At 44.2% G+C, this 23923-nt stretch overlaps 1 protein-coding gene across 18 annotated transcripts in view; it reads right to left on the bottom strand.

The window, feature by feature from the left end:
- Window positions 1-23923, bottom strand: part of LOC144341382 (uncharacterized) — a 59931-nt gene that overhangs the window by 34967 nt on the left and 1041 nt on the right. For 8 of the 18 annotated variants that reach the window (XR_013418271.1, XR_013418275.1, XR_013418278.1 and 5 more), the window contains exons 2-4: window positions 21646-21745; window positions 5114-5248; window positions 356-439 (exon numbers count right to left, since the gene is read on the bottom strand). Coding sequence is in view for 8 of the 18 variants with exons in the window: in XM_078004627.1 (XP_077860753.1) it covers window positions 356-361 (6 nt within the window). In the remaining 10 variants the exon portion in view is untranslated. Of the gene's footprint in view, window positions 1-355; window positions 440-5113; window positions 5249-12196; window positions 12251-14402; window positions 14541-16276; window positions 16426-16905; window positions 16964-18407; window positions 18473-21645; window positions 21746-23923 lie in introns of those variants that run through there. The other 10 variants (XR_013418272.1, XR_013418276.1, XR_013418280.1 and 7 more) reach the window with 5 other exon arrangements.

Raw genomic sequence — 23923 nt, 5'->3', positions numbered from 1 at the left:
CCCAGGCTGGAGTGCAATGGCTCGATCTTGGCTCACTGCAACCTCTGCTTCCTGGGTTCAAGCAATTCTGCCTCAGCCACCTGAGTAGCTGGGATTACAGGTGCCCACCACCACGCCCAGCTAATTTTCATATTTTTAGTAGAGACGTTCTTTCACCATGTTGGCCAGGCTGGTCTCAAACTCCTGACCTCAGGTGATCCACCCACCTCGGTCTCCCAAAGTGCTGGAATTACAGGCGTGAGGCACCGCGCCCAGCCATACAAGGATATTCTTTTTGCAGTCGTGAATACAAGATCAATTCTGTTGTGTAGGGCTGAATGTTGTGAAATGTGTGTAAGAAAAGGATTGTAATTACCTGCATTTATCATGTCAGTCATTCTAATCATCAGACAATGATATGAACACAGTGAGAAAGACATCCCTCATGACTCTATTCTTCCTGAAATAGAGAAACGATAAGAATTCCATCAGCTCATCTGCCACTCCATGTGGAAATAGCCCATTTCTGATGACGTTGTGGGAGTTTTGCTTTTTGGTTTCTGTGTTTATTTCGGTTTGGGTTTTTGCTTCAAGGTAGATCAACAGGTAAAATCTGGTTTCCCTATCCTTTTATTGTCTCTTTTTGCACTTGTTCAATATGCCTCTGGACATCCTCTTCATGTAAGACTTTCTCTCACTACCCCGTTCTCTCAGCTAAATACCCTTGGCCTTCCTAGGCAGTGCTCTGGTCTCCCCACACCCAACCCCCTCACTTCCTATCCATGCCCCTACACAGAAATTCTGGCTGCCTTACTCAAATCCTTCAGAAATGTGTGCTCCCCAAGCAAGAGTCTCCTATCATTTCCAAGAAAATTAAGTCACCTGTGTGCTATGGTCTGAATGTTTATGTCCCCACAGAATTCATATGTTGAAACCTAATCACCAAGGTGATGGCTTTAGGAGGTGAGGTCTTTGGGAGATGATGATGTCATGAGGGCTCCACCCTCAGAAACGAGATTGGGGCTCTTATAAAAAAAGGCCTTGACTGGGCACGGTGGCTCACACCTGTAATCCCAGCACTTTGGGAGGCCAAGGCAGGTGGATCACCTGAGGTCAGGAGTTCCAGACCAGCCTGACCAACATGGTGAAACCCTATCTCTACTAAAAATACAAAATTAGCCAGGCATGGTGGCACATGCCTGCAACCCCAGCTACTTGGGAGGCTGAGGCAGGAGAATCACTTGAACCCAGGAGGCAGAGGCTGTAGTGAGCTGAGATGGCACCACTGCACTCCAGCCTGGGCAACAAGAGCAAAACTCCATCTCAAAAAAAAAGAAAAAGAAAAGAAAAGCCGGAGGGAAGCTGTTCACCCCTCCTGCTGTGTGGACACCACAAGGCGGCACCACCTTTGAAGACGAGATCGAGCCCTCACCAAACACCAAAACTATGGGCGCTTTGATCTTGAACTTCCTAGCCTCCAGACCTATGGGAAATAAATTTCTGTTGTGTCAAAGCACTCAGTCTATATATCTTGTTACAGCAGCCCAAAGGGACTGAGACAATGTGCCAGTGGGAGAAAGGCACACAACACCCACATCCTCTTCCCATCCAAGTCACCCTAGCAGGGTGCCCATCTGAACAGAATTTTTTCAAAGATGAAGCCCTCAATCATTTTGTTTAAATAAAAGGGGAAGTCCTTTCATGAATTTTAGGTCCTATTTTCAAGGGCTACTCAAAGTAAGCTGGGCACAGTGGAAAGGGTGATATTTATGAGCAGGAATTGTTATTGCAGTCTCCACTAAAATCATCCATTAAAGGCACCTCCCTGTTTGCTCTCAGAGACCCAGGACTTTATTGCTTCCTCCTTTCTCCACAGCAATCGTTCTCAGGCATTGGGATTCCACAGTAGTCTAAAAAAAGTGGGATTTCAACTCAGTATGATAAGTTTATTTTGCCAAGTAAGAGCACTTAAAAACAAAAACAACAACAAAAAACTATGAATTCCTATCACCATTATTTCATTTATTTATTTATTTATTTTTGAGATGGAGTTTCACTCTGTTGCCCAGGCTGGAGTGCAGTGGTGTGATCTCGGCTCACTGCAACTGCCTCCCCACCCACTTCCCAGGTTCGAGCGATTCTCCTGCCTCAGCCTCCCAAGTAGCTGGGATTACAGGCACCTGCCACCACACACCGCTAATTTCTGTATTTTTAGTAGAGACAGGGTTTCGCCATGTTGGCCAGGCTGGTCTTGAACTCCTGACCTCAGGGTATCACCATTATTTCATGAAAGGAAGGGTCACTTGACTCTCAAAAATGAATGAACATGATCTCGTAGTTAAGGCAGTTATTTAATTTAATAAATGTAATTTTATGGGTGTTTGTTTGTTTTGAGATGGAGTCTCACCCTGTCACCCAGGCTGGAGTGCAGGGGCATGATCTCAGCTCACTGCAACCTCCACCTCTCAGGTTCAAGTGATTCTCCTGCCTCAGCCTCCTGAGTAGCTGGGATTACAGGTGTGCGCCACCATGCCCAGCTAATTTTTGTAGACCTGGAGTGTCTATGAATATGCCAGACATTCTCTAAGACCCCTGACTACAGAGGCTAGAGTCTCCTTTTTGCCTTCAAGGAGATTACGCTCTGAAGGAGAACCATAAAAGGGTGGCCAGATACAGGGAAGCCAGAGTTAGGATACAGGCAGACACTGGAGGCCAAGGAGATTATAGAGCAGAGGTCCCCAACCTTTTTGGCACCAGGGACCGGTTCCGTGGAAGACAATTTTTCCATGGACGGAGTAGGGGAGGCTGGTTTCAGGATAAAACTGTTCCACCTTGGATCATCAGGCATTAGTTAGATTTTCATAAGAAGCATGCAACCTGCGTCTCTTGCATGCACAGTTCACAATAGGGTTTTCACTCCTATGAGAATCCAGTGCCACCACCGATGTGAAGGAGGCGGAGCTCAGGCGGTCATGCTCACTTGCCTGCCACTCACCTCCTGCTGTGTAGCTGGGTTCCTAACAGGCCACAGACCAGTACAGGTCCACAACCCTGGGCACTGGTGGTCCCTGTTATAGAGGATTGAGAGTTAGGAAAAGAAAATAGAAAAGGAGAGGCCTCTCAGAGGAGGTGGAATCTAAGGAAAATCTTACAGGACACAAGACTAAAACAAAACAAAATTATCAATTAGGCTTTCAGATGAGAATCAGACCAAGTCATACTGCCGTACCTAAAACGTGCAGATGAAAGTCTGGCAGACTAAACTTCTTTCTGTAATCCTGGGTCACCGTGTTAACTGCTTGAAGAAATGGCTTTCCACAAATCTGTAATTTTCCTTTGCCTCCCTGGCTCCCTTCTATATGAGTTGCTTTAAGGAAATTCTTCTCTGTCAATTCTGACCCGAAGAAGATGAAGCCGGGTGAGGTGGCTCATGCCTGTAACTCCAGCACGTTGGGAGGCTGAGGTAGATGGATCACTTGAGGTCAGGAGTTTGAGACCAGCCTGGTCAACATGGTGAAACCCCGTCTCTACTAAAAACACAAAAGTTAGCCGTGGTGGCACATGCCTGTAGTCCCAGCTACTCTGGAGGCTGAGGCAGGAGAATCGTTTGAACTTGGGAAGCAGAGGTTGCAGTGAGCCAAGATCTCGTCACTGCACTCCAGCCTGGGTGACAGAGTGAGACTCGGTCTCAAAAAAAAAAAAAAAAAAAAAAAAAAAAAAAAAAAATGAGCTTTCAGTGAAAAAGGAGAGAGAAGTCACAGCTGATAGCTTTCAAGAAATCCTGGGCGTAGAGTATTTGAATGACTGAATCCCAGGTGCTACCTCGCTCCTACCACTCACAGTGTGGGCCTCTGAGCTGCAATATTGGTATCATCTGGGAATTTGCTAGAAATGCAGAATTTTGGGCCCTGGCCAACAGTGGCTGAATCAAAGTCTGAATTTTAATAAGATCCTCAGAGGATTGGGAAATCGATTAGGGTTTGGGAAGCGCTGCCCCAGCCCAATTCTTGTGAAAAAAGTCAACAACTGGACTGGATATGACGGACATCAGAGCCTTGGTAGTGATTTGAAATTAGTTTACATTCATCTGATCGCATTCATTGCTCCTCTAGATGTCTTAAAGGATAATGATGATGGAACAGCGAGAAGGGCTCTGCCCTAGAGGTATCTGACTTAAAATTGCCCTATATTATGTTACAAAAGAGTTTAATAACATTTACTTGGATCTATGCCCATGATCTTAGTTGTATTTCCAAACAACCTATAATTTCTGGGGCTTTGTGTTTTTATTTATTTATTATTTTACAGAGGAGCTCAGAGACATTAGGGGACCTGCTGGGCTCACACACAGTAGTCCAGGGCTCCTTCCTCAAGCCGAGCAGCCCGCCATTTGCCACAGCTGAGAAGATGGTACCACCTGTACCACTCGGACGGCCCGTGGCCCAGCACCAATCAACCGCGTAATCTGTGGCTCTTATCTCCAGACCCTTCTTTTTCCTTCCCGTTACCAGCAGCCTCGTTCAATCCACAGTTCCTAAACTGCCAGATAGGCCTACTCCTTGCTGCTTCCAATTCTTTACCCTGTAAATCCAGTTCACACATAGCCTCCCGAAGCCCAGCTTGAGATCCCCTCATGAACTAGCTTAGAGACATCAGAAGCCATTAACACGGTCCCATCCCGCAGGCAAGGACTATGGGATTCATCCTTGTATTCCTCACAAGCCTACTGGATGCCTAACGGAGGAGACAGGCTGAATATCCAGGGGTCCTAATGAACAGATGAGAAAAGCTACTGCAGTCTCTGAGCAAGAGACAGAGGCAGCCAAACAGGAAGGACTGCATACATGGACTGGAAGCATCCTGGTGGAACAGAGGGCTTGAGACTCACTGGCCAAAGATACGAGGAGCCAGACCAGGGCTCCCGCTTCTTCCTGTAGCTGGGGAGCTCCAAGGGTGAAAAACTCAATGCTGAAATGGTACTGGGTGGGAAGACAGGCATCCTGGCTCAGCACGGAGAGGAGGGAGGCACTGACATTTGTGGAATCATGTACGCATTGTGCAAGGGGTTCCACATTTGGCACCTCTGATTTCCCAGGGACAGGATATTCTGAGGTCAGGATTAGGACTCACTTACCACAAGTTGAGACTGAGGCTAGGTTAAGGATAATCGCCAAGGTCTTGCAGCCAGCCAGTCGTTGGTGGAGTCAGTTTCCACCCAGGTATGTCTGATCCACACATTCTCTTTCCACTCTGCTATTGCCCCAGATACCTGCAAGGAGGGACCACAAAGTGAACCACCTCGTTCTCTATCTCTCATTTGTTTCTCTAGACTACTTAAACATGTATGATATTCTGTTGAATGTGGCATTGTGTGCAAACATTTAAGAAGTGGACATCACAGGAAGACCACACCCCAAACCTCTAATTCCTTCCCACCACCTTCAGGGGTAACATGGTATAGCGGGTGGAATGGGGATCCACTATGGGTCACCCCAATAGTGATCCATAAATATATGTCCCCAAAATACGGTGACCTCAAAACATATATTCAAATCCTAAGCATCAAAACTTGTGAATGTGATCTTATTTGGAAAACGGTGTTTGCAGACATAACTAATGATCCCAAAATGAGACCATCCCAGATTTAGAGTGGGCCCTAAATCCAATCACAGTGTCCTCATCAGAGAAAGGCAGAGGCAGATTTGAAACACAGAGAAGAAACCATAGAAAGACAGGAGCAGAAACAGGATTTCCGTTGCCACAAGCCAGGGAATGCCTGCAGCCACCAGATGCTGGAAGAAGTAAAGAAAGGCTCTCTCCTGGAGCCCTTGGAGGGAGCAGAGCCCTGCTGATTCCTTGACTCCAGACTTCAGACCTCCAGGTGACGAGAACCTGAAATCTTGTTGTTTTAAGCCCCCCAGGGTTTGGTAACTTGTTGTGGAAGCCCTAGGAAATGAATTTACACTGCAATTAAGAATCTTGGCAGGCGCGGTGGCTCAGGCCTGTAATCCCAGCATTTTAGGAGTCAGAGGTGGGTGGTTCATTTGAGCTTAGGAGTTTGAGAACAACCTGGGCAACAGGGCAAAACCCCGTCTCTACCAAAAATTAGCTGGGTGTGGTGGCATGTGCCTGTGGTCCCAGCTACTTGGGAGGGTAAGGTGGGAGGGCTACGTAAACCCAGTAGGCAGAGGTTTCAGTGAGCCAAGATCACACCACTGCACTCCAGCCCGGGCAACAGAGGGAGACTCTGCTTCAAAAAAATTAAAAAAATATATATATATTTTGTGTTATAACTATCATCTAGAAAACTGTATTGGCACCAAGGGCCTATAAAACCTATTCTCAATCCATTTGGCTTTGGATTGGGAAACCCAGATTCGAAAATCTGTGTTCAGATTATTGAGACATTTTAAGAACATGCAGTCAGAAACTAAAATATAAAGTAGGGCAATTCATTCGCTACCTTTTTTTTTTTTCCTGAAAATAAGAAAATTCCTATTCATGCAGAATATTTTGCAGTGAATAGATAGCATTGTTTAGGAATGAGAATTATTTGTGCTGTTCCTATTGTAACCTAATTAGCTTTTCTTTAATGTGCATTAAGCATACAAGAGACAAAATGAGAAAGAACAAACACGAAGAGCTTAGGTTTTACCCACAAATCTGTTTTGTAGCCTGCAGTCTGGCAGAAAAGCCTACAAATCTCCCACTACATTTTTTGGTGTAAAAAAAATTTATTTTCAATCTTCTTTTCCTCTCTCTCTCTCATGCTAATAAGAAATTTTTAAAGCAATCATGAGCTAAAACCAAAGGTAAGTGGTAAGGCAGGCTTCTCCTAAATGCTCTCCATTATCCTCTCTCTGGCCTCATTTCAAATCATTCTCTGAAAATTCGGCAGGAATCTATCATCCTGCAAACGGAGGTGAAGTAAGCTAGGCTTCTTCCCTGGAGCACTGCTGCTGTTTACCTGGGAGTTCAGGTAAAAAGCCCAGGACTCTACAACTGGTAGTAAGAAGGGAAATGTGTGTCTCCAGAGTAACTCTGGGCATGAAGCTGGCAGCCTCTGATACATATATTATATATATATTATAGATATATATATATATATGCATTACCTCACATACTTACCTTTTTTTGTGGTAAGAACATTTAAAATCTCTCTCTCTTTTTTTTTTTTTTTGAGACGGAGTCTCACTCTGTCACCCGGGCTAGAGTGCAGTGGCGCCATCTTGGCTCACTGCAACTTCCACCTCCTGAGTTGAAGCGATTCTCCTGCCTCAGTCTCCTGAGTAGCTGGGACTACAGGCGCACACCACCATGCCCAGCTGATTTTGTTGAATTTTTAGTAGAGACAGGGGTTTCACCGTGTTAGCCAGGATGGTCTCGATCTCCTGACCTCGTGATCCTCCCACCTTGGCCTCCCAAAGTGCTGGGATTACAGGCATGAGCCACTGTGCCCAGCCCTAAAATCTACTCTCTTACATACTATATATGTTATTAACTGTAGTTACCGTGATGTACAATGGATTTGCTGAAATTACTCTTCCCATTCAAGTGAAGCTTTATGTCCTTTGACCAGCATCTCCCGAGTCTTCCCCACAATAGTAACCACCAATCTCCTCTTTAGTTCTATGACTTTGACTTGTTTATATTTCACATATAAGTGAGATTATGTGGTGTTTGTCTTTCTATGCCGGACTTATTTCGCTTAATATAATATTCTCCAGGTTCATCTATGTTGTAGCAAATGACAAGATTTTCTTCTTTTTTAAGGCTGAATAGTATTCCACAGTGTTTGTATACCATATCTCCTTTATTCACTCATCCATTGATGGACACTTCGGTTGATTTCATCTCTCAGCTATTGTAAATAGTGCTGCAATGAACATGGGAGTGCAGACATCTCTTTGATATACTGATTATATTTCCTCTGGATAGATACCCAGTAGTGGGGGTGCTGGATCATATGGTATTCTATTTTTAATTTTTTGAGGAGCCTCCATAATGTTTTCCATCCAGGCAAGTTACTTAAGCCTCTCTGAGTCTTGGCTTTCTCCTCTGAAAAATGAGGAAAATGACTGGGCACAGTGGCTTATGCCTGTAATCCTAGCACTCTGGGAGGCCGAGGCGGGCAGATCACTTGAGGTTAGGAGTTCAAAACCAGCCTAGCCAACATGGTGAAACCCTGTCTCTACTAAAAAATACAAAAAAAAAAAAAAAAAAAAAAAAAAAAAAGGCCAGGCATGCTGGTAGGCACTTGTAATCCCAGCTACTTGGGAGTCTGAGGCAGGAGAATTTGCACCCGGGAGGCGGAGGTTGCAGGGAGCTGAGATCATGCCACTGCACTCCAGCCTGGGGAACAGAGTGAGACTCCATCTCAAAAAAAAAAAAAAAAAAAAGAAAGAAAGAAAGGAAGGAAGGGGGGGGGAGAGAGAGAGAGAGATGAGGAAAATAACAGTGTCTACCACATAAGGTTTTGAGACGAATGAAATTCACATTGCTAAACCATGTGGTCAATTCTCAGTACTCATCATACTCAGCTTATGAGTGCACTTGTTCCATTTGCTATCAAAATAAGCACTCTCTTCTGGTTTCCTCCCCTCCTTCAACTCCCTTCAGTATCTGCCCCTTTCCTATGTGTGAAGCTTGGAGTACCGAGAAGTTGGTTCTTGGACCTCACGTCTTCCTCCTTTGTTGGTCATCCAGGCCTCTGACCTCAGGGACCACATTTCTGCTAATGGCTCCTAAATCTCAATCTCGAGCCTCCCCTCTGAGCTCCAGACTAGTTTAGCACTCAGCTCTGTCTATGACATCTCCACCTGATGTCTAGAGAGCAGCACAAAGGCAGTATATCCACTCCAAACGCTTGATTTCCATTTCCAGATCAGCTCCTCCGTCGGGCACTCATGTTAGAAATGGTACCCCTAGTTTGAGCTCCAGCCAAAAACTTAGATGACATCCCTGACTCTTCTCTTGCTCTCATACCACATTCAAGTCTATCAGCTATTTTGCCACCATCATAACTCCAGAGAAGATCCCAAACCCACCATTTCTCACCTCCTCCAGTTTTAGCTCAAGCTTCATGCCATCACCATCTGTTCCTCAACTATTGGAGTAGCCTGTGAACCAGTCTCCCTGCCTCCTCCCATCCCTTCCCCAGCCTCTTCTCCACCAAGCAGGCAGAGTGATTCCTTCAAAGATAATCTCAAAATATGTCCCTGCTCAACAATCTCTAGTGGCTTCTCCATTTCACTGGGATCCCTAGCTACCCCATGGCCTTCATCCCCTACCATGCATTGTGAAGCCCTTCCCAGGCTTAGGGCCTGTTGTTGACTGCCTGCAAAGCAGACAGATACCTACTCAACAGAGTGACCTCCCCTGGGACCCTCTGGCCCCCTCTCTCCCATGCTCAGATTTATTTTCCTTCTTAGCACTCATCTCCTGGGCATTACGTACGTATTTGTTTGTTGTCTATCTCCCTACTGGAATGCAAACCCCACAAGAGCAAGGACTTTGTTTTATTTATTGCTGTGCCCTTGGTACCTGGAATGCTGCTTGACACATTAGTAACTGCTGAACAATTGGATGAATGAACGAGGTAACCCTGTCAAGCATCCAGCATAGTATGGCACGTAGCATATAAGTACTACCTGTTGCTGTGCTCGTTCTTATTTTTATTACTAATTATTATTTGTCCAGGAACTTTACACATCCTGCCTTTCCTCCTGGCCCTTCACCCATGTTAGCTTTTTCACTTTCATGCCCAATCTTCTCCACTGGGACTCCAAGAACAATAAGAAGAAAGAAATAGAGATTACTATGGCAAGAAAGAATGTTACTGGCTAGGCCTCCTATATTGTTACTGACTCTGCTTCTGCTAGATACACACAAAAGGTGGGGTGAATGTTGGACTCAATAGATGCCAGGATCACTATCAAATAACCTGAATGTACTTTTGGGGCAGGCACAATTCAAATACTGTGTTCTATGATCTTTTAATAGACCAGCCCAAACTTAAATATTTCTGCCTCCAATTACACCTCCCAGACTGACTCTAAAAAGTAGCAAAAATTGTACTTTTTGTTCAGAAAACACCATCAACCTTCTCTGTAATGACTATTATGCTGTTTTGGAGATTGTACATATTTAAATATATGAAATTTTGTGGGAAAAGGGTAAGCCCTGGGGAAATCAAGCCAAATAAACTTGTGCTGTTATTTTAATTGGAAACTGGGATACCAATCTAACTTGTTCTTGATTACACAAGTGTTGAGACTTGTGCTAAATGTTCTTCATGGATTCACCAAAGAGAGGTGGGCACACACTGAAAACATCACTGTAAACATGTTTTAAAGGCACTGTATTAGTCTGTTCTCACACTGCTGATAAAGATATACCTGAGACTGGGCAGTTTACAAAAGAAAGAGGTTCAATGGACTTACAGTTCCACATGGCTGAGGAGATCTCACAATCATGGCGGGAGGCAAGGAGGAGCAAGTCATGTCTTATATGAATAGCAGCAAGCAAAGAGAGAGAACTTGTGCAGGGGAACTCCTCTTTATAAAACTATCAGATCTCGAGAGACTTATTCACTATCACAAGAACAGCACGGGAAAGACTTGCCCCCATGATTCAATTACCTCCCACCAGGTCCCTCCCACAACATGTGGGAATTCAAGATGAGATTTAAGTGGGGACACAGCCAAACCATATCAGGCACTTCCTAGAGTCCTTGGAAAACACTAGAGCAAGGACACGGTGCTTTTCTTTGCTTCTGAGATGAGGCCTCCGGCAATCAGTTCCCCTGGCCTGGTTGACAGCCAAGCCACCTCAAGATAAGAGCTGTTGGCTGGCAACATGCATGGATACCTGTTATGTGCAGACAGCTCTGGTGACTGGAGTCAATGGGGTTAGTGTCAGGTTTAAGCCAAACGCCCACCTGTGGCCCCAGTGCTGTGGGAGGGAATTGGAAAGTTACTGAATCAAAGCCTAAGAGGACTGAGTCTCAGTCCAGACCGGCTGAGCCCCCATCCACCCCAAGGGCAAACACTCTTTTGGAGACAAACTGGCAGGATTCTTAGACAGAAGGCGACAAAAATCACTGACTCAGGGAAACCAGACCCTCTCTGGAGGGGCTAAGCCTTTTAAGACATGACTGGAACATTCTCGGGTGGAGCAGTTTACTGAAAAACAAACAACTTAACAGTTCATCTCCATCCAAAACAGGTCTGTCTGTGAGCAGCCCGGCCATGGCCTCCAGCTCAGGTCTGGCCACACCCGAAGGCTCTTCCTGAAGCTCCTGTCTTCACCTTGGCCATGTGGACCACATCCTGGTTTGTCCCGATTCCTGACCTGCCCCTGCCTGCCTGCTGTCCTACCTCAGTCTAAGTGGGGACTGCCTTGCAAAGCAGTCCTTGTCTCAGGGCACCATAGGTGGTGGTAGGGTCACCACTTATCAAGCCAGTACTCACGGTGGCAACATGACCCCATCCCCTGACTCAGGCTCTCTTTTGCTGACAAATAGACCTGGGAGAAAAGGCCCTAATATCTAAGCTCAGACGCCATGGGATGGGCATTTTCTACCTCCTGTCTAGACCACACAAGAAAAGGCACCCTGCACCAGATGCCAGCTGTTCAGAGGTAAGGTGCCCGCCCCGGCTCACTCAGTTGGGAAAGGCCCTCTATCTGGCACTCGGAGAAGCTGGCTGTGCCTTTTCCCATGGGAAGGAGCAGAAGAATATGTAGCTGAGAGAACTGATTTTGGAATTAGACCTAACATCCTATTTCTACCATTTTCAACTGTGCAGAAGCCCAGGCCTGCCCAATGGGCGGCCATGAGTACTTTTCCATGTTTCCATTTCCTGGCAACAGGAAGTGAGGTGCAAGGACTCAGCCCTGCCAGGCCACCCTCTCCACACACACAACTGCCAGAGAAAGGGTCCGTTGCGCCTGGATTCAACTTCCCATGGGAAAAGGCACGGCCAGGGTCTCCGGGTGCCAGACAGAGGGTCTTTGCCAACTGATTAAGCCAGGGCAGGCACGTGGCCTCTGAATATCTGGCACTGAGTCGCAGGGTGCCAGGCAGCCGAGCCCAAGGTGCTTATTCTCCTGGGCAAAGCCACCCTTCCCTATGAAAGCAGACATCCTGGGTGGGTCCCTCTAGCAGAACATGACCCCATGGTGTGTGCAGCTGTGCCCCAGTGCAAGAACAACTCACCACGAGATGCAGACAGAAGAGAAAGCCTGTGCAGACACACAGGGTTTTGAAGACCTAGTCGGAAAAAAGAATGTAAGATATCTCATTGATATTTTTATATTGATTACATGTTGTAATAATAATAATGCCTTGGATATATTAGGTTAAACAAAATCTATTAAAACTCAATTTCACCTGTTTTGTTTTATTTTTTTTTTTTTGAGATGGAGTCTCACTCTGTTACCCAGGGTGGAGTGCAATGGTGCAATCTCGGCTCACTGCAACCCCTGCCTCACAGGTTCAAGTGATTCTCCTGCCTCAGCCTCCTGATTAGCTGGGACTACAGGTGCCCATCACCACGTCCAGCTACTTTTTGTATTTTTAGTAGAGACGGGGTTTCACCATGTTGGCCAGGCTGGTCTTGAACTCCTGACCTCAGGTGATCTGCCTGCCTCGGCCTCCCAGAGTGCTAGGATTACAGGCATGAGCCACTGTGCCTGGCCTGCTTTACCTTTTTAATGAAGCTACTTGTGACAGGCTAAATAATGGTATCCAAATAGATCCACTTTCTAAGCCCTGGACCCTCATGTTATATGGCAAAGGGGTCAATACTCCCTTATATGGAAAAATATGGCACTGTCTATGAACCCTGGTGCCAGGACCCCAGTATTGCTTACAGTGGCTAGATATGAGTTACTGAGTTCAATTGTCTTCTGTTGGGGAAAGAGAGAGTACATTTGGGACTGTCTCTCAAGCTGGACTACTCAGAGTCTCTTTTGTTGACATGTAGACCTAAGGGAAAAAGGGACCTAATATCTAAGCTGAGAAGCTATTGGTTGGGCATTTTCTACCTCCATCTGGACCAGACAAGCAACAGGTAACAGGCAGGAGGTCAGGGGGAATAGTAATTAGAGAGGCAGGGCAAGTCCTAACAATAGCTGAGTCTCTAGTACCAGTTCCTTCCTGAGGCCACTTTGCCTTTGATTTGGGTTCTGTGGAACATACTATATCTTCATAATAAATCCCTCTTTTCAGGTTAGGCTAGTTTAAGCGGATTTTTCTTAGATTCTACCAAAAGAATTCAACTGAGAGACCTTCTCATAGATGAGGTGTGAGGAACTACTATACTTGATATGAAAAGTAGATTGGAAACCATGCAGTGCCCTAGAGAGGCTAGTTGCACAATTATGATCAAGGCAGCCCCCATCACTGCTCTAGCAGTGACTTTGCCCCTGCTCTGAGGAGCCCTAATCCCACTGTCTCTTCTCCAAAGCCTGTGGCACAGGCCCCTGTCCCAAACTATTCCGTTTCCTCATTTTTTGAGAAACCACCCACATAGCTGCTGTCCTTCCAGGAATGCTTTGCCTTTTCTTCTCTCTCTCTCCTTTCTTATTTCTTTTTCTTTGGACAGAGTCTTATTCTGTTACTCAGGCTACAGTACAGTGACACAATCATAGCTCACTGTAACCTTGAACTCCGGGGCTCAAGGGATCCCCCTGCTTAGACCTCCCGAAGTGCTGGGATTACAGGTGTGAGCCACTGCACCCAGTCCTTTCTGTCTCTTCTTAAAGCACAGGATATACCCTTGGACTAAATCATCTCTAAAATTCCTTGCAGCTTTGCTCTTTTGTGATCCTGAGTCTCTTTCATGGTCTGCTCAACTCCTCTGATCAGATTCATTACTGGGTGATAATGAACAGTCCCTCCCTTGGGGAGTTGCTCTGAAGATTGCACATCACAGCACATGTGAGGTGCCTAACAACATTCCTGGCACACGGAAAATGCTCAATCCAGGAATAGCTAATAATTATGATTAAAAAATAAAATAAAATGGGCAATGCACACTCCAATCCCTCCCTCATCTTTTTGTTTAATATCCTTTTTTTAATTTTTAAAAATAGAGATGGGGTTTCACTATATTGCCCAGGTTGATCTCAAACTCCTGAGCTCAAGCGATCCTTCCAGCTTCGCCTCCCAAATTGCTGAGATTATAGCCATAAGTCACTGCACCTGGCCCCTCCCTCATCCTTATGGATCCTTCACTAGCTGTCTGAGCTCTAAATACACAGTTCCATAGTCTTATCCCCCAGTACCCTCACTGAACCCCTGAACTCCCTCTTCAAGTTCCCTTTCTCTCTAGACCACCAGTGTTTTGGCTTCTGCTGGGATGCCCCTCCACTGCAGTGGGCTGTGAAATTCTCTGCAAGGTTCTCTGCATAGAACTTACACTCAATTAGCCAGGCACGGTAGTGGCCGCCTGTAATCCCGGCTACTTGGGAGGCTGAGGCCGGAGCATTGCTTGAACGCGGGAGGTGGAAGTTGCAGCAAGCCAAGATCGCGCCACTGCATTCCAGCCTGGGTGACAGAGCAAGACTCCATCTCAGGGAAAAAAAAAAAAAAAAAGAACTTGCACTCAAGAACTCATCTGTGGGCCTCGCAGAGGGATCAGCCCTTGGAAATGTCTTTTCTTCCTTGCCGTCTCAGCTGTGGATTCTACCAGCCCTTCTAGGTTTGTTTAGCTTCTCTTTAAATCCACCGATGAGACCAGAAAAAGGTTGGTTTCGTTTCTATCACATTGAGCTTCGACTGAGAGATCATTTTTCCTGGGTTAGAGGTACCATGTGAAATAGTATATGCATACAGAATACCGTACATGCATAGGGACTATATAGTCCATACAATAGGATGTTCTTTGTACAACTTGCATCAGAATCTCCCAGGGTGCTTGTGAACACACAGCTTCCCAGGACTTACCCCTATTCCACCATGTGAATCACAATCTCTGGGTAAGGGCTGAGACTCTGCATTTTAAGCATACTAAATTTAAAATGCCCTGGCATGGTGATTAACATTTTTTGTCATGTATATCTGGGTTGAAGTACCAACTGTGCTGCTTGTTAGTTGTGATATCTAAGACGGTTTACTTAACCTTTGTGTTTATGCTTCTGTTTTCCTATCTCCTTCCCCTCAAAAAGTAAAAGTAGCAAATTCATAGGATTACTTTGAAGATTAAATGAGACGAGACTGTATCCTGTGGCCTTGCTAAGCTCATATATTAGTTCTGGTAGTGTTCTTGTTGAAGCTTTGAGATTTTTCTATGCAAACTATCACATCATCTGTGAACTAAAAGATTACTTCTTTCTTTCCACTGTATATGCCTTTTATTTCTTTTGCTTGCTTGATTGCATTGGCTAGGACTTCCACTCTGGTGTTGAATAGGAGTGTTGAGAGAGCTCATCTTGCACGGTTCCTAGTCTTAGGGGGTCATGTTTGGTTTGCTCAGCACTTTTTACCCAGCATTTTGCACCATGTCTGGCACACAGTAGCCACTCAAAAGAGATTGCTAAATGAATGAAAACAAAGTTAACCAATTTATATGGAGATTAAAAATGACATTGGTTTCATTGGCAACATTGTCCAACCAATCAATTTATTGAGTCATATGCAAAATTATGAAATAAAGTAGGGGGATACCATCTTGAAATCAGAAATAATTTTCAAGCATAAAAATCCTCTGGTTGGGGGGTAAACACACTTAAGGATAAGCTACATGCTTAATGTAAAGGTAAAATAGGGGCTGGGTGCGGTGGCTCACGCTGGCAGAATTTTGGGAGACGGATGTGGGCAGATCAACTGAAGTCAGAAGTTTGAGACCAGCCTGGCCAACATGGGGAAATCCTGTCTCTATTAAAAATACAAAAAATTAGCCAGGCTGGGTGGTGCACACCTGTAATCCCAGCTACTCAGGAGGCTGAGGCAGGAGAATTGCTTGAACCTGGGAGGCGGAGGTTGCAGTGCATCAAGATCACACCAGCCTGGGTGACAGTGTGAGACTCTGTCTCAAAAAAAATAAAATAAAAATAAAAATAGAAAGTAAAATCCACTACTTGTTTGATTAATTGATACCTACTAAAATATAATTAGTAACACTGAAAACAAAACAGATTTGATTTAGAATGCAGTAACAATTTAAAGTACGATTGTCTACCTTTTCTCTGGGATAGTAAACTCTGAAAAACAAGAGAATCTGATTTTCATATATTCTCAAAATGCTAAAGATGTCCAATTAGTATTAACTACATAACGGAAATGATAACATACTTGCCAGCTTGGAGATTAAACATAAAAACACGGCTGGGTGCAGTGTGGCTCATGCCTGTAATCCCAACACTTTGGGAGGCTGAGGTGGGCAGACCACAAGGTCAGGAGTTCAAGACCAGCCTGGCCAATATGGTGAAACCTCGTCTCTACTAAAAATACAAAAAAAAAAAAAAATTAGCCGGGCCTGGTGGCAGGTACCTGTAGTCCCATCTACCCCGGAGGCTGAGGCAGGAGAATCAATCACTTGAACCTGGGAGGCAGAGGATGCAGTGAGCCGAGATGGCGCCATTGCACTCCAGCCTAGGTGACAGAGTGAAACCAAAACAAACAACAACAAAAAAAACCACAGACACACACAAAACATAAAACACTCAACTCAAAACATATTATTTAGTGTCTATTACTGCCTTAGGGATACAGGAGAAGGAGGGTGAAAGGAGATGTAACAGTACTCTAAATCAGCTGTCCCCAATCTTTTTGGCACCAGGGACCAGTTTCATGGAAGACAATTTTTCCACTGACTGGGGGCAAGGTGGTTTCAGGATAATCCCAGCGCATTATATTTATTGTGCACTTTATTTCTATTATTATTACACTACAATACATAATGAAATAATTATATAACTCACCATAACGTAGAATCAGTGGGAGCCCTGAGCTTGTTTTCCTGTAACTAGACAGTCCCATCTGGGGGTGATGGGAGATAGTGATAGATCATCAGGCATTAGATTCTCAAAAGGAGCCCATAACCCAGATTCCTCACATGCACAGTTCACAATAGGGTTCACACTCCTATGAAAATCCAATGCCAGCTGGGCGCAGTGGCTCACGCCTGTAATCCCAGCACTTCTGGAGGCCGAGGTGGACAGATTACGAGGTCCAGAGATCGAGACCATGCTGGCCAAAATGGTGAAACCCTGTCTCTACTACAAATACAAAAATTAGCTGGGCATGGTGGCAAGCACCTATAGTCCCAGCTACTCGGGAGGCTGAGGCAGGAGAATTGCTTGAACCAGGGAGGAGGAGATTGCAGTGAGTGGAGATCATGCCACTGCACTCCAGCCTGGTGAAAGAGTGAGAATCCATGTCAAAAAAAAAAAAAAAAAAAATCTAATACCACCACTCATCTGACAGGAGGCAGAGCGCAGGGGTAATGTGAGCAATAGGGAGTGGCTGTAAATACAGACGAAATTTTGCCTGCTTACCCGCCATTCACCTCCTACTGTGCAGCCCAGTTCCTAAAAGGCCACAAACCTGTACCTGTCCATGGCCCAGGGGTTGGGAATCCCTTCTCTAAATAGTTCCAACCTCAGGAAATGTAATATTCTTTGGTAGATATCAGACTTATACACTAGAAATAGAAATGAATACAGCCCTGACTCTGACTGCTAAAATATTAAACGGAAGAGAAGTGACCAAAGTGAGCTAGAATTACCCAGGAAATCTTTATGAAAGAAATGATATTCCAAAAGATCTTTAACAAATTTAAAAAGAGAGTCTTTTTTTTTTTTTTTTAACAGTTTGCGTTCCAATAAGCCAAATGTACCAGCTTCTTTGTTTTTCAATGGATTGGTGTGTCCATTTTTTCTTTCTTTTTTTTTTTTTTTTTTTTTTGAGATAGAGTCTCGCTCTGTGGCCCAGGCTAGAGTGCAGTGGCACGATCTTGGCTCACTGCAAGCTCTGCCTCCTGGGTTCACACCATTCTCCTGCCTCAGCCTCCCAAGTAGCTGGGACTACAGGTGGCCACCACCACGCCCAGCTAATTTTTTTTGTATTTTTAGTAGAGACAGGGTTTCACCGTGTTAGCCAGGATGATCTCAATCTCCTGACCTCGTGATCCACCCGCCTCGGCCTCCCAAAGTGCTGGGATTACAGGTGTGAGCCACCGCACCCGGCCTGGTGTGTCCATTTAATACAAGAAAATGGAAACTGAACAGCCAGAGGAAACCTTCCCTAACACTGAAATCAACGGTGAATTTGGTAAACGCCCTGCAGAAGATGTGAAAGACAAAAAAGCATTTAAAGATCTAGAAATACTGAGATGGTTGAATTAGGCATTTTGCTTCAGAGCAAGAATGCTGGGGCAGTGACTGGAAAAGGAAGCAAGAATATTAAGGCTCTCCATACAGACCAGTGTTTTAGTCCCAGACAGCAGTGGCCTTGAGTGGTATGTCCCAACAGTTTATGCCTCACTGCCTGATTAGAAAAAGAGAAATGTATTTTATTACCTACCTTTTATATAATTAAACAGTATCTCCTTTAGATGGTGGAAAAAAAATTTAAAAAGATTTTGAATAGGTGGCAAAGATAATAACGTAATCTTTATTAAATATTTTTAATTACAGGCATTCTATCTTATTCTGGTCATTTAAACAAAACAATCAGAAGTTTAAGAAAGAGGGAAAAAGGGGAACAAAAAGTAGTTTTGTTTTAGTCTTAGTTGCAGCTCATTTCACTCTCCTCATTAAACATTGCCAGACCTGAGGTTTGCAGAGCCAGGATGAATTACGTACATGTTCCCCTTTTATGTTGCATCATTATGAGCCAAATATAAGTCAGTAAATTATCAAATGCTTACCCGTATAAAGTACATTACTTCAAGAATCCTGAAAGTCAGTTCATGGTGGTGTCATTTCTGAGGGGCACAGGCAGAATCTATCCTAAAACTTACTCTTGTTTTTTAGCCGCTTTTCAGAGGAAGGAGTGAGTTAGTAGTTACCAATGCACAATGCCACCAGATTACATAGTTACCCTGGCAAGAGTCTCTCCAAACGGTTTATTCTCTAGCAGTTACAGAAAAATCAAAATTTATCAAAGTGCATAAGGTATATATCTGTGCTCCGATTTAAGCTGCCTTAAATTCTTTCCTCAGAGTAAAAGGGGACTATGTAAGAAAAACACTTGCGTGAAATGTATCTGCTGTCAATTTTTCTTTGATTTAATTTTATTTTTTCAACATGTAAAACATGAATGTTTCCAAAGCCAAAATGAGATTCTAAGGTACATTCAGAGAAATCATTCTTCCATCCCAAATCCAACCTGTTCTCTTCCTTCTCTCATAAACATTTAATTAATTTTTGGCTTATCCTACCAGTGTTTCTTTTCACAAATATAAGCAAATTCACATGCACACACACCCCCACACCCATATTCATATTTCTCTCCCTTTTTGCCCCCAAAATAGCATAATACCATTTTATGGTTTGGCACCTTGCTTTTCTCACTTAACAAAATATTCTATAGATTATTCCATATAAGTATATAGAATTCTTCCCCATTCCTTTTTACAGCACACATTTGGAAGCATCTGTGTGGTCCCTTTAAAAATATTATTAAGGAAGTCATTAAAAGTGAGAACTATAACTCTTGGCAGAATTTAGCTAGCTAATTCTAGCTTATCTACAGCAAACGACAGTTTCAGGATCATTTACCCATTCCCCTCACCTCCTACCTCCACTTCTGGCATGTGCTGAGAGTACAGAAACTGACTTTAATAATTAGCCCAGGCAAATTACACATAGGCTTTGGGCTGGAATAGCAAAAGTAAAACTTAACAATTGGGAGGAAGCAAATAACTTCTCTTTTTGCTGTCTTGGAATCTGGCAACTGGGCAGAAATAATGACTTTATCAATAGGATGATGCTCATATGAACACAATTAAGTAGGCTGAAATCGTAGACTTCTCCTTACCACATCCCCAAAGAGACATGGAGCAAAATTATTCGAGGCCCAAATATAGAACTGTGAGGCTTAAATTTATACCTAGTCTACCCTATATTGGAGGTTTGCAACTCAAAACTAGACACCAATCTGTAGGACTAAGCCTTCCATTGAAGTTATTAAATAACTTGGCTACACTAAATACACGACATTGGATCACTGCATAAAATCAATGAAGATAACCCTGTTGGGTCAAGCTTACACAGATCAATATGGCATCTGCTCCCAAACCATGTTCACTGCTACAATCCCAACTTGACATCATTGGGTTCCTCAAGTCAAGGAGGTCTGAGTTACAGAGTTCGAGAACTGGATAACCTTAAACATGATCTTTTATTTTGCCCTTTGCTGCAGATGTGCCTTGGTGATGGGTTGCAGGGGGTTACTTGAATCCATTCATTTAAGATCAATTTCAGAGAAAAAGGTAAATTAGACATGTATGTAACTTTTAGTCTTTCTTTCTGCATAAGCTCCTTTAAAAAATTAGAGTTAATAATTTTAGGCACCCAAATGATATGGCTGGTTATTTATGAAATTGTTTTGCAAAGAGTAACTTTTTCCATGCTCTGAAATCAGTGTTACCTTGCACTTCCAAAAGTTTTATAATTTTTAAAAACTTGATAAAAATAAACATATATGCCCACTGTGTTAAACACAGAAAAGTATACAAAGGAAGGAATAATCAGCCATATTCATACCACTCAGCAATAACTATCCACTGTGAAGAGTTGAGCATATTTTCTTCCAGCATTTTTTCTACATATACATATTTTTTCTTACACTATTGAGTGTAGTTTGTAAATCTTTTAATGGTTTTTGACCAAAAACCATCAAGTCTAAGACTTTATAAATAGAAGATAAGGCTGCACCTTCCAAAAGAAAACACCTAATGATTTGGGGATGTCTTTTTGGCTTCTGGGTAATTACAAAAATTTCCTACTCATTCTCATCACTTACATTCTTAAGTTATCTTTTCAAACAACAAAGTTTAAAAAGAGAGGCCGGGTGCAATGGCTCACACCTGTAATCCCAGAACTTTGGGAGGCCGAGGTGGGCAGATCACCTGAGGTCAGGAGTTCAAGACCAACCTGGCCAACATAGTGAAACCCTGTCTCTACTAAAAATACAAAAAACTAGCCAGGTATGGTAGTGCATGCCTGTAATCCCAGGTACTTGTGAGGCTGAGGCAGGAGAATCGCTTGAATCTGGGAGGTGGAGGCTAGAGTGAGCTGAGACAGCACCATTGCACTCCAGCCTAGGTCCAGCGACAAGAGCGAAACTCCATCTCAAAAATAAAATAAAATAAATTAGACAAATAAATAAATAAAAAGACAGAGGGAGAAGGCAACATTTCGCGTTTGGGTCAAGATGGCTAGCAGACTGGCTACCACAGCACCAGACAGGTAGCTGGATGGTATTTGAAAACGGTATGACAATGCTGCAGGATTTGAGAAACTAGAGTCAACGTGAGAAGAGACGATATATGAGGATGAAGATGTAAAGGAAGCCATAAGAGGGCTTTCTAATGGCAGGATGTTTCGCATTAGAACACTGGACCTGACTAAGAGACAGCAGATCTTGCCTTAAGAGCAGCGGACCAAACATGAAGAGAATAAATTCTACCATGAGCCATAACTGAAAGCGCTTACTTGGGAAAGAAAAGAATGAGAAGAATGGTCAGAGAAGTCATCACATATTTGAAGTCTGGATGCAGCTGTCCTCCAAGTATTTTTATGAAGATGGTTAAACCTGAAACATATAATTTCAGAATTATTTGGTCTGTCAATGTTTTACTTTAAATAAATGTCTATTGTAATCATTAAAAAAACAAAAAATATAAAGAGGAGCCAAAACTCTCTTTGACATCTGTTTCAGATTTTGACTGTGACAAAAAATAATGAAATGTCTCATTCGTTTCCATGTTGCCACAGTCTTACTGAAATTCATAGGCCTTTAAAATCTAAAAAGGGCTCTTTGCCATAATCAGAGATGACACTTCCAAATCACTCATTTAAAAAATGCACTTTTAGAACACTCAAACAAGGATGATGACCTTTCATTGATTCACTGGAATTTTCTCACCATTGTCCCTAAAGACCAAAGGTGTGCGTTTGCATCAGGCAGCCGGGGCTGTGGCGGTCCTTGTCCAGAGACCAAAGAAAGCAAACTGGACTTGATTGAGATCGATCTAGGACCTCATCAATCCCACATTCTAGACAAAGGTCAGTGTAATTAGATTGCTCTAAGTAAAATGAGCCCGTGAAACCTAGAATAATAGAATGATAAACCATGAGGTGATATTTGTTTTAGAGGGAAAAAAACCTCTTTCCCAGAGAATTCCTTTAAATAACAGGCTCCCTTTTTGTATATTTAGGTTACATTCAAATATATTAAAACACACCTTTCAAGAACTTGCTCCTGAAGATAGTCCTGTCCACATGAACCTCCTGTTTTGCTGGGAAATCTTTTAAATACAGTATTGCTATTTGACACACTTAACGCAATAAATACTTATCAAAGTTTAACTTTAATTATAGGGAATGTAATTTGAGGTTACATCAGAGCTACAAGGTAAATTAGCTTCCTATTTCTCAAAGTCTGCTCAAATTGTGTGGAATTTCAAAAAAGTATTTTAAAAGGATGTAAAATGTGGAAACATTTATTTATTATTTTTTGAGAGGTGGTCTCACTCTGTCACCCAGGCTCCAGTGCCATGGGTGAGGCTGCAACCTTCATCTCCCGGGTTCAAGTGATTCTCCTGCCTCAGCCTCTCGAGTAGCTGGGACTACAGGCGCTCACCACTCACGCCCGGCCTATGGAAACATTTAATATGTTGAAAGTAGTTGGGAAACACCTGAACCCAGGATATTAAGGTCTCAAGCTCACTATTTACAGAAGCTTTACAAAGCTAAATGGTGAGTTAACAGGTTCATTCTAGGTACAAGATACTTTCTTACTTTTAACAATAAATTACTTCATTATGTTTATTAAATGCAAAGAGATGTGTGTGAGAGCGGGTACAAAATAATAAGACCATGATAGGCTACATTCTATGCATGCCCAGTACAAAATGAAAATGCAGAGACCCTTGTTCAAATTCAAGAGTGCGTTAGTCCTTTTAAGTGCGGGCCCTTTCTGACTGCACAGATCGCACGCCTGTGAAGCCAGCCCTGCCCAGAGTCCCTTTTCATTCACCGGGTCCTCCTCTCTCGCGTCACAGTGCTGGGGTGCGGGGATGGATGCTGGCGTTGCTGTCACACTGCCGAGCTTTAGGTCAAACTCTCAGCACCGCGACTAGTTACCCTGAAATCACTAGGGCCCGGTATTACAAAACAGAATACACTTCTTTCTTTCGTCCCCTTTACTTAAAAGAGATGATAGGCTTTACGAGTTATTTTTAACAGCGCCTTTTTACAATGAAAAGAATTCGGGAGTACCGTTTGCAAACTGCAGCAGACAGTTCTCAGCGCCCCAGAAGGCGGCCGGCCCCAGCCTGGGAGCCTGCGGGGACCACTCCCTGCTGCCCTGGAGCATGTCCCCCAGGGACACAGGACACCGTTGCCCCTGGAAACCCTGGGGGACTGGCTCCCTCCTGGCCACCTTTCCTCGTTTCTTTCGCCCCCGCGGAGCGGCACCTCCATACCTCCCGGGCCGCTAGTCCCCCAAAGCAGGCCCCAGCCCCGGCGCAAGCTGCCTCCTCCGCAGTCCCCGCCAGCCGCCAGCCCGGCCACCGCCGGACGGCGCCCTTCTCAGCCCCGCGCCCCAGCCCTCCTCGCGCGTCCGCGCCCACGTCGCTTGCCCCGGCTGCAAAGTCTTCCAGACGTCCGGGCCCTCCCGGCACAGCGCGGGAACCCCAGCCCCCGGCCCCGCGGGACGCGGGCTACAAGGCCGGGCCAGCGAGCCAGGGAACCCGGGGCCTTGAGGCGG

This window comes from Macaca mulatta, chromosome 6 (assembly GCF_049350105.2).
Source record: "Macaca mulatta isolate MMU2019108-1 chromosome 6, T2T-MMU8v2.0, whole genome shotgun sequence".
NCBI classification, from domain to species: domain Eukaryota; kingdom Metazoa; phylum Chordata; class Mammalia; order Primates; family Cercopithecidae; genus Macaca; species Macaca mulatta.
Note: the sequence above shows the minus strand (reverse complement) of the source record. Positions and strands in the feature narration are given on the sequence as shown.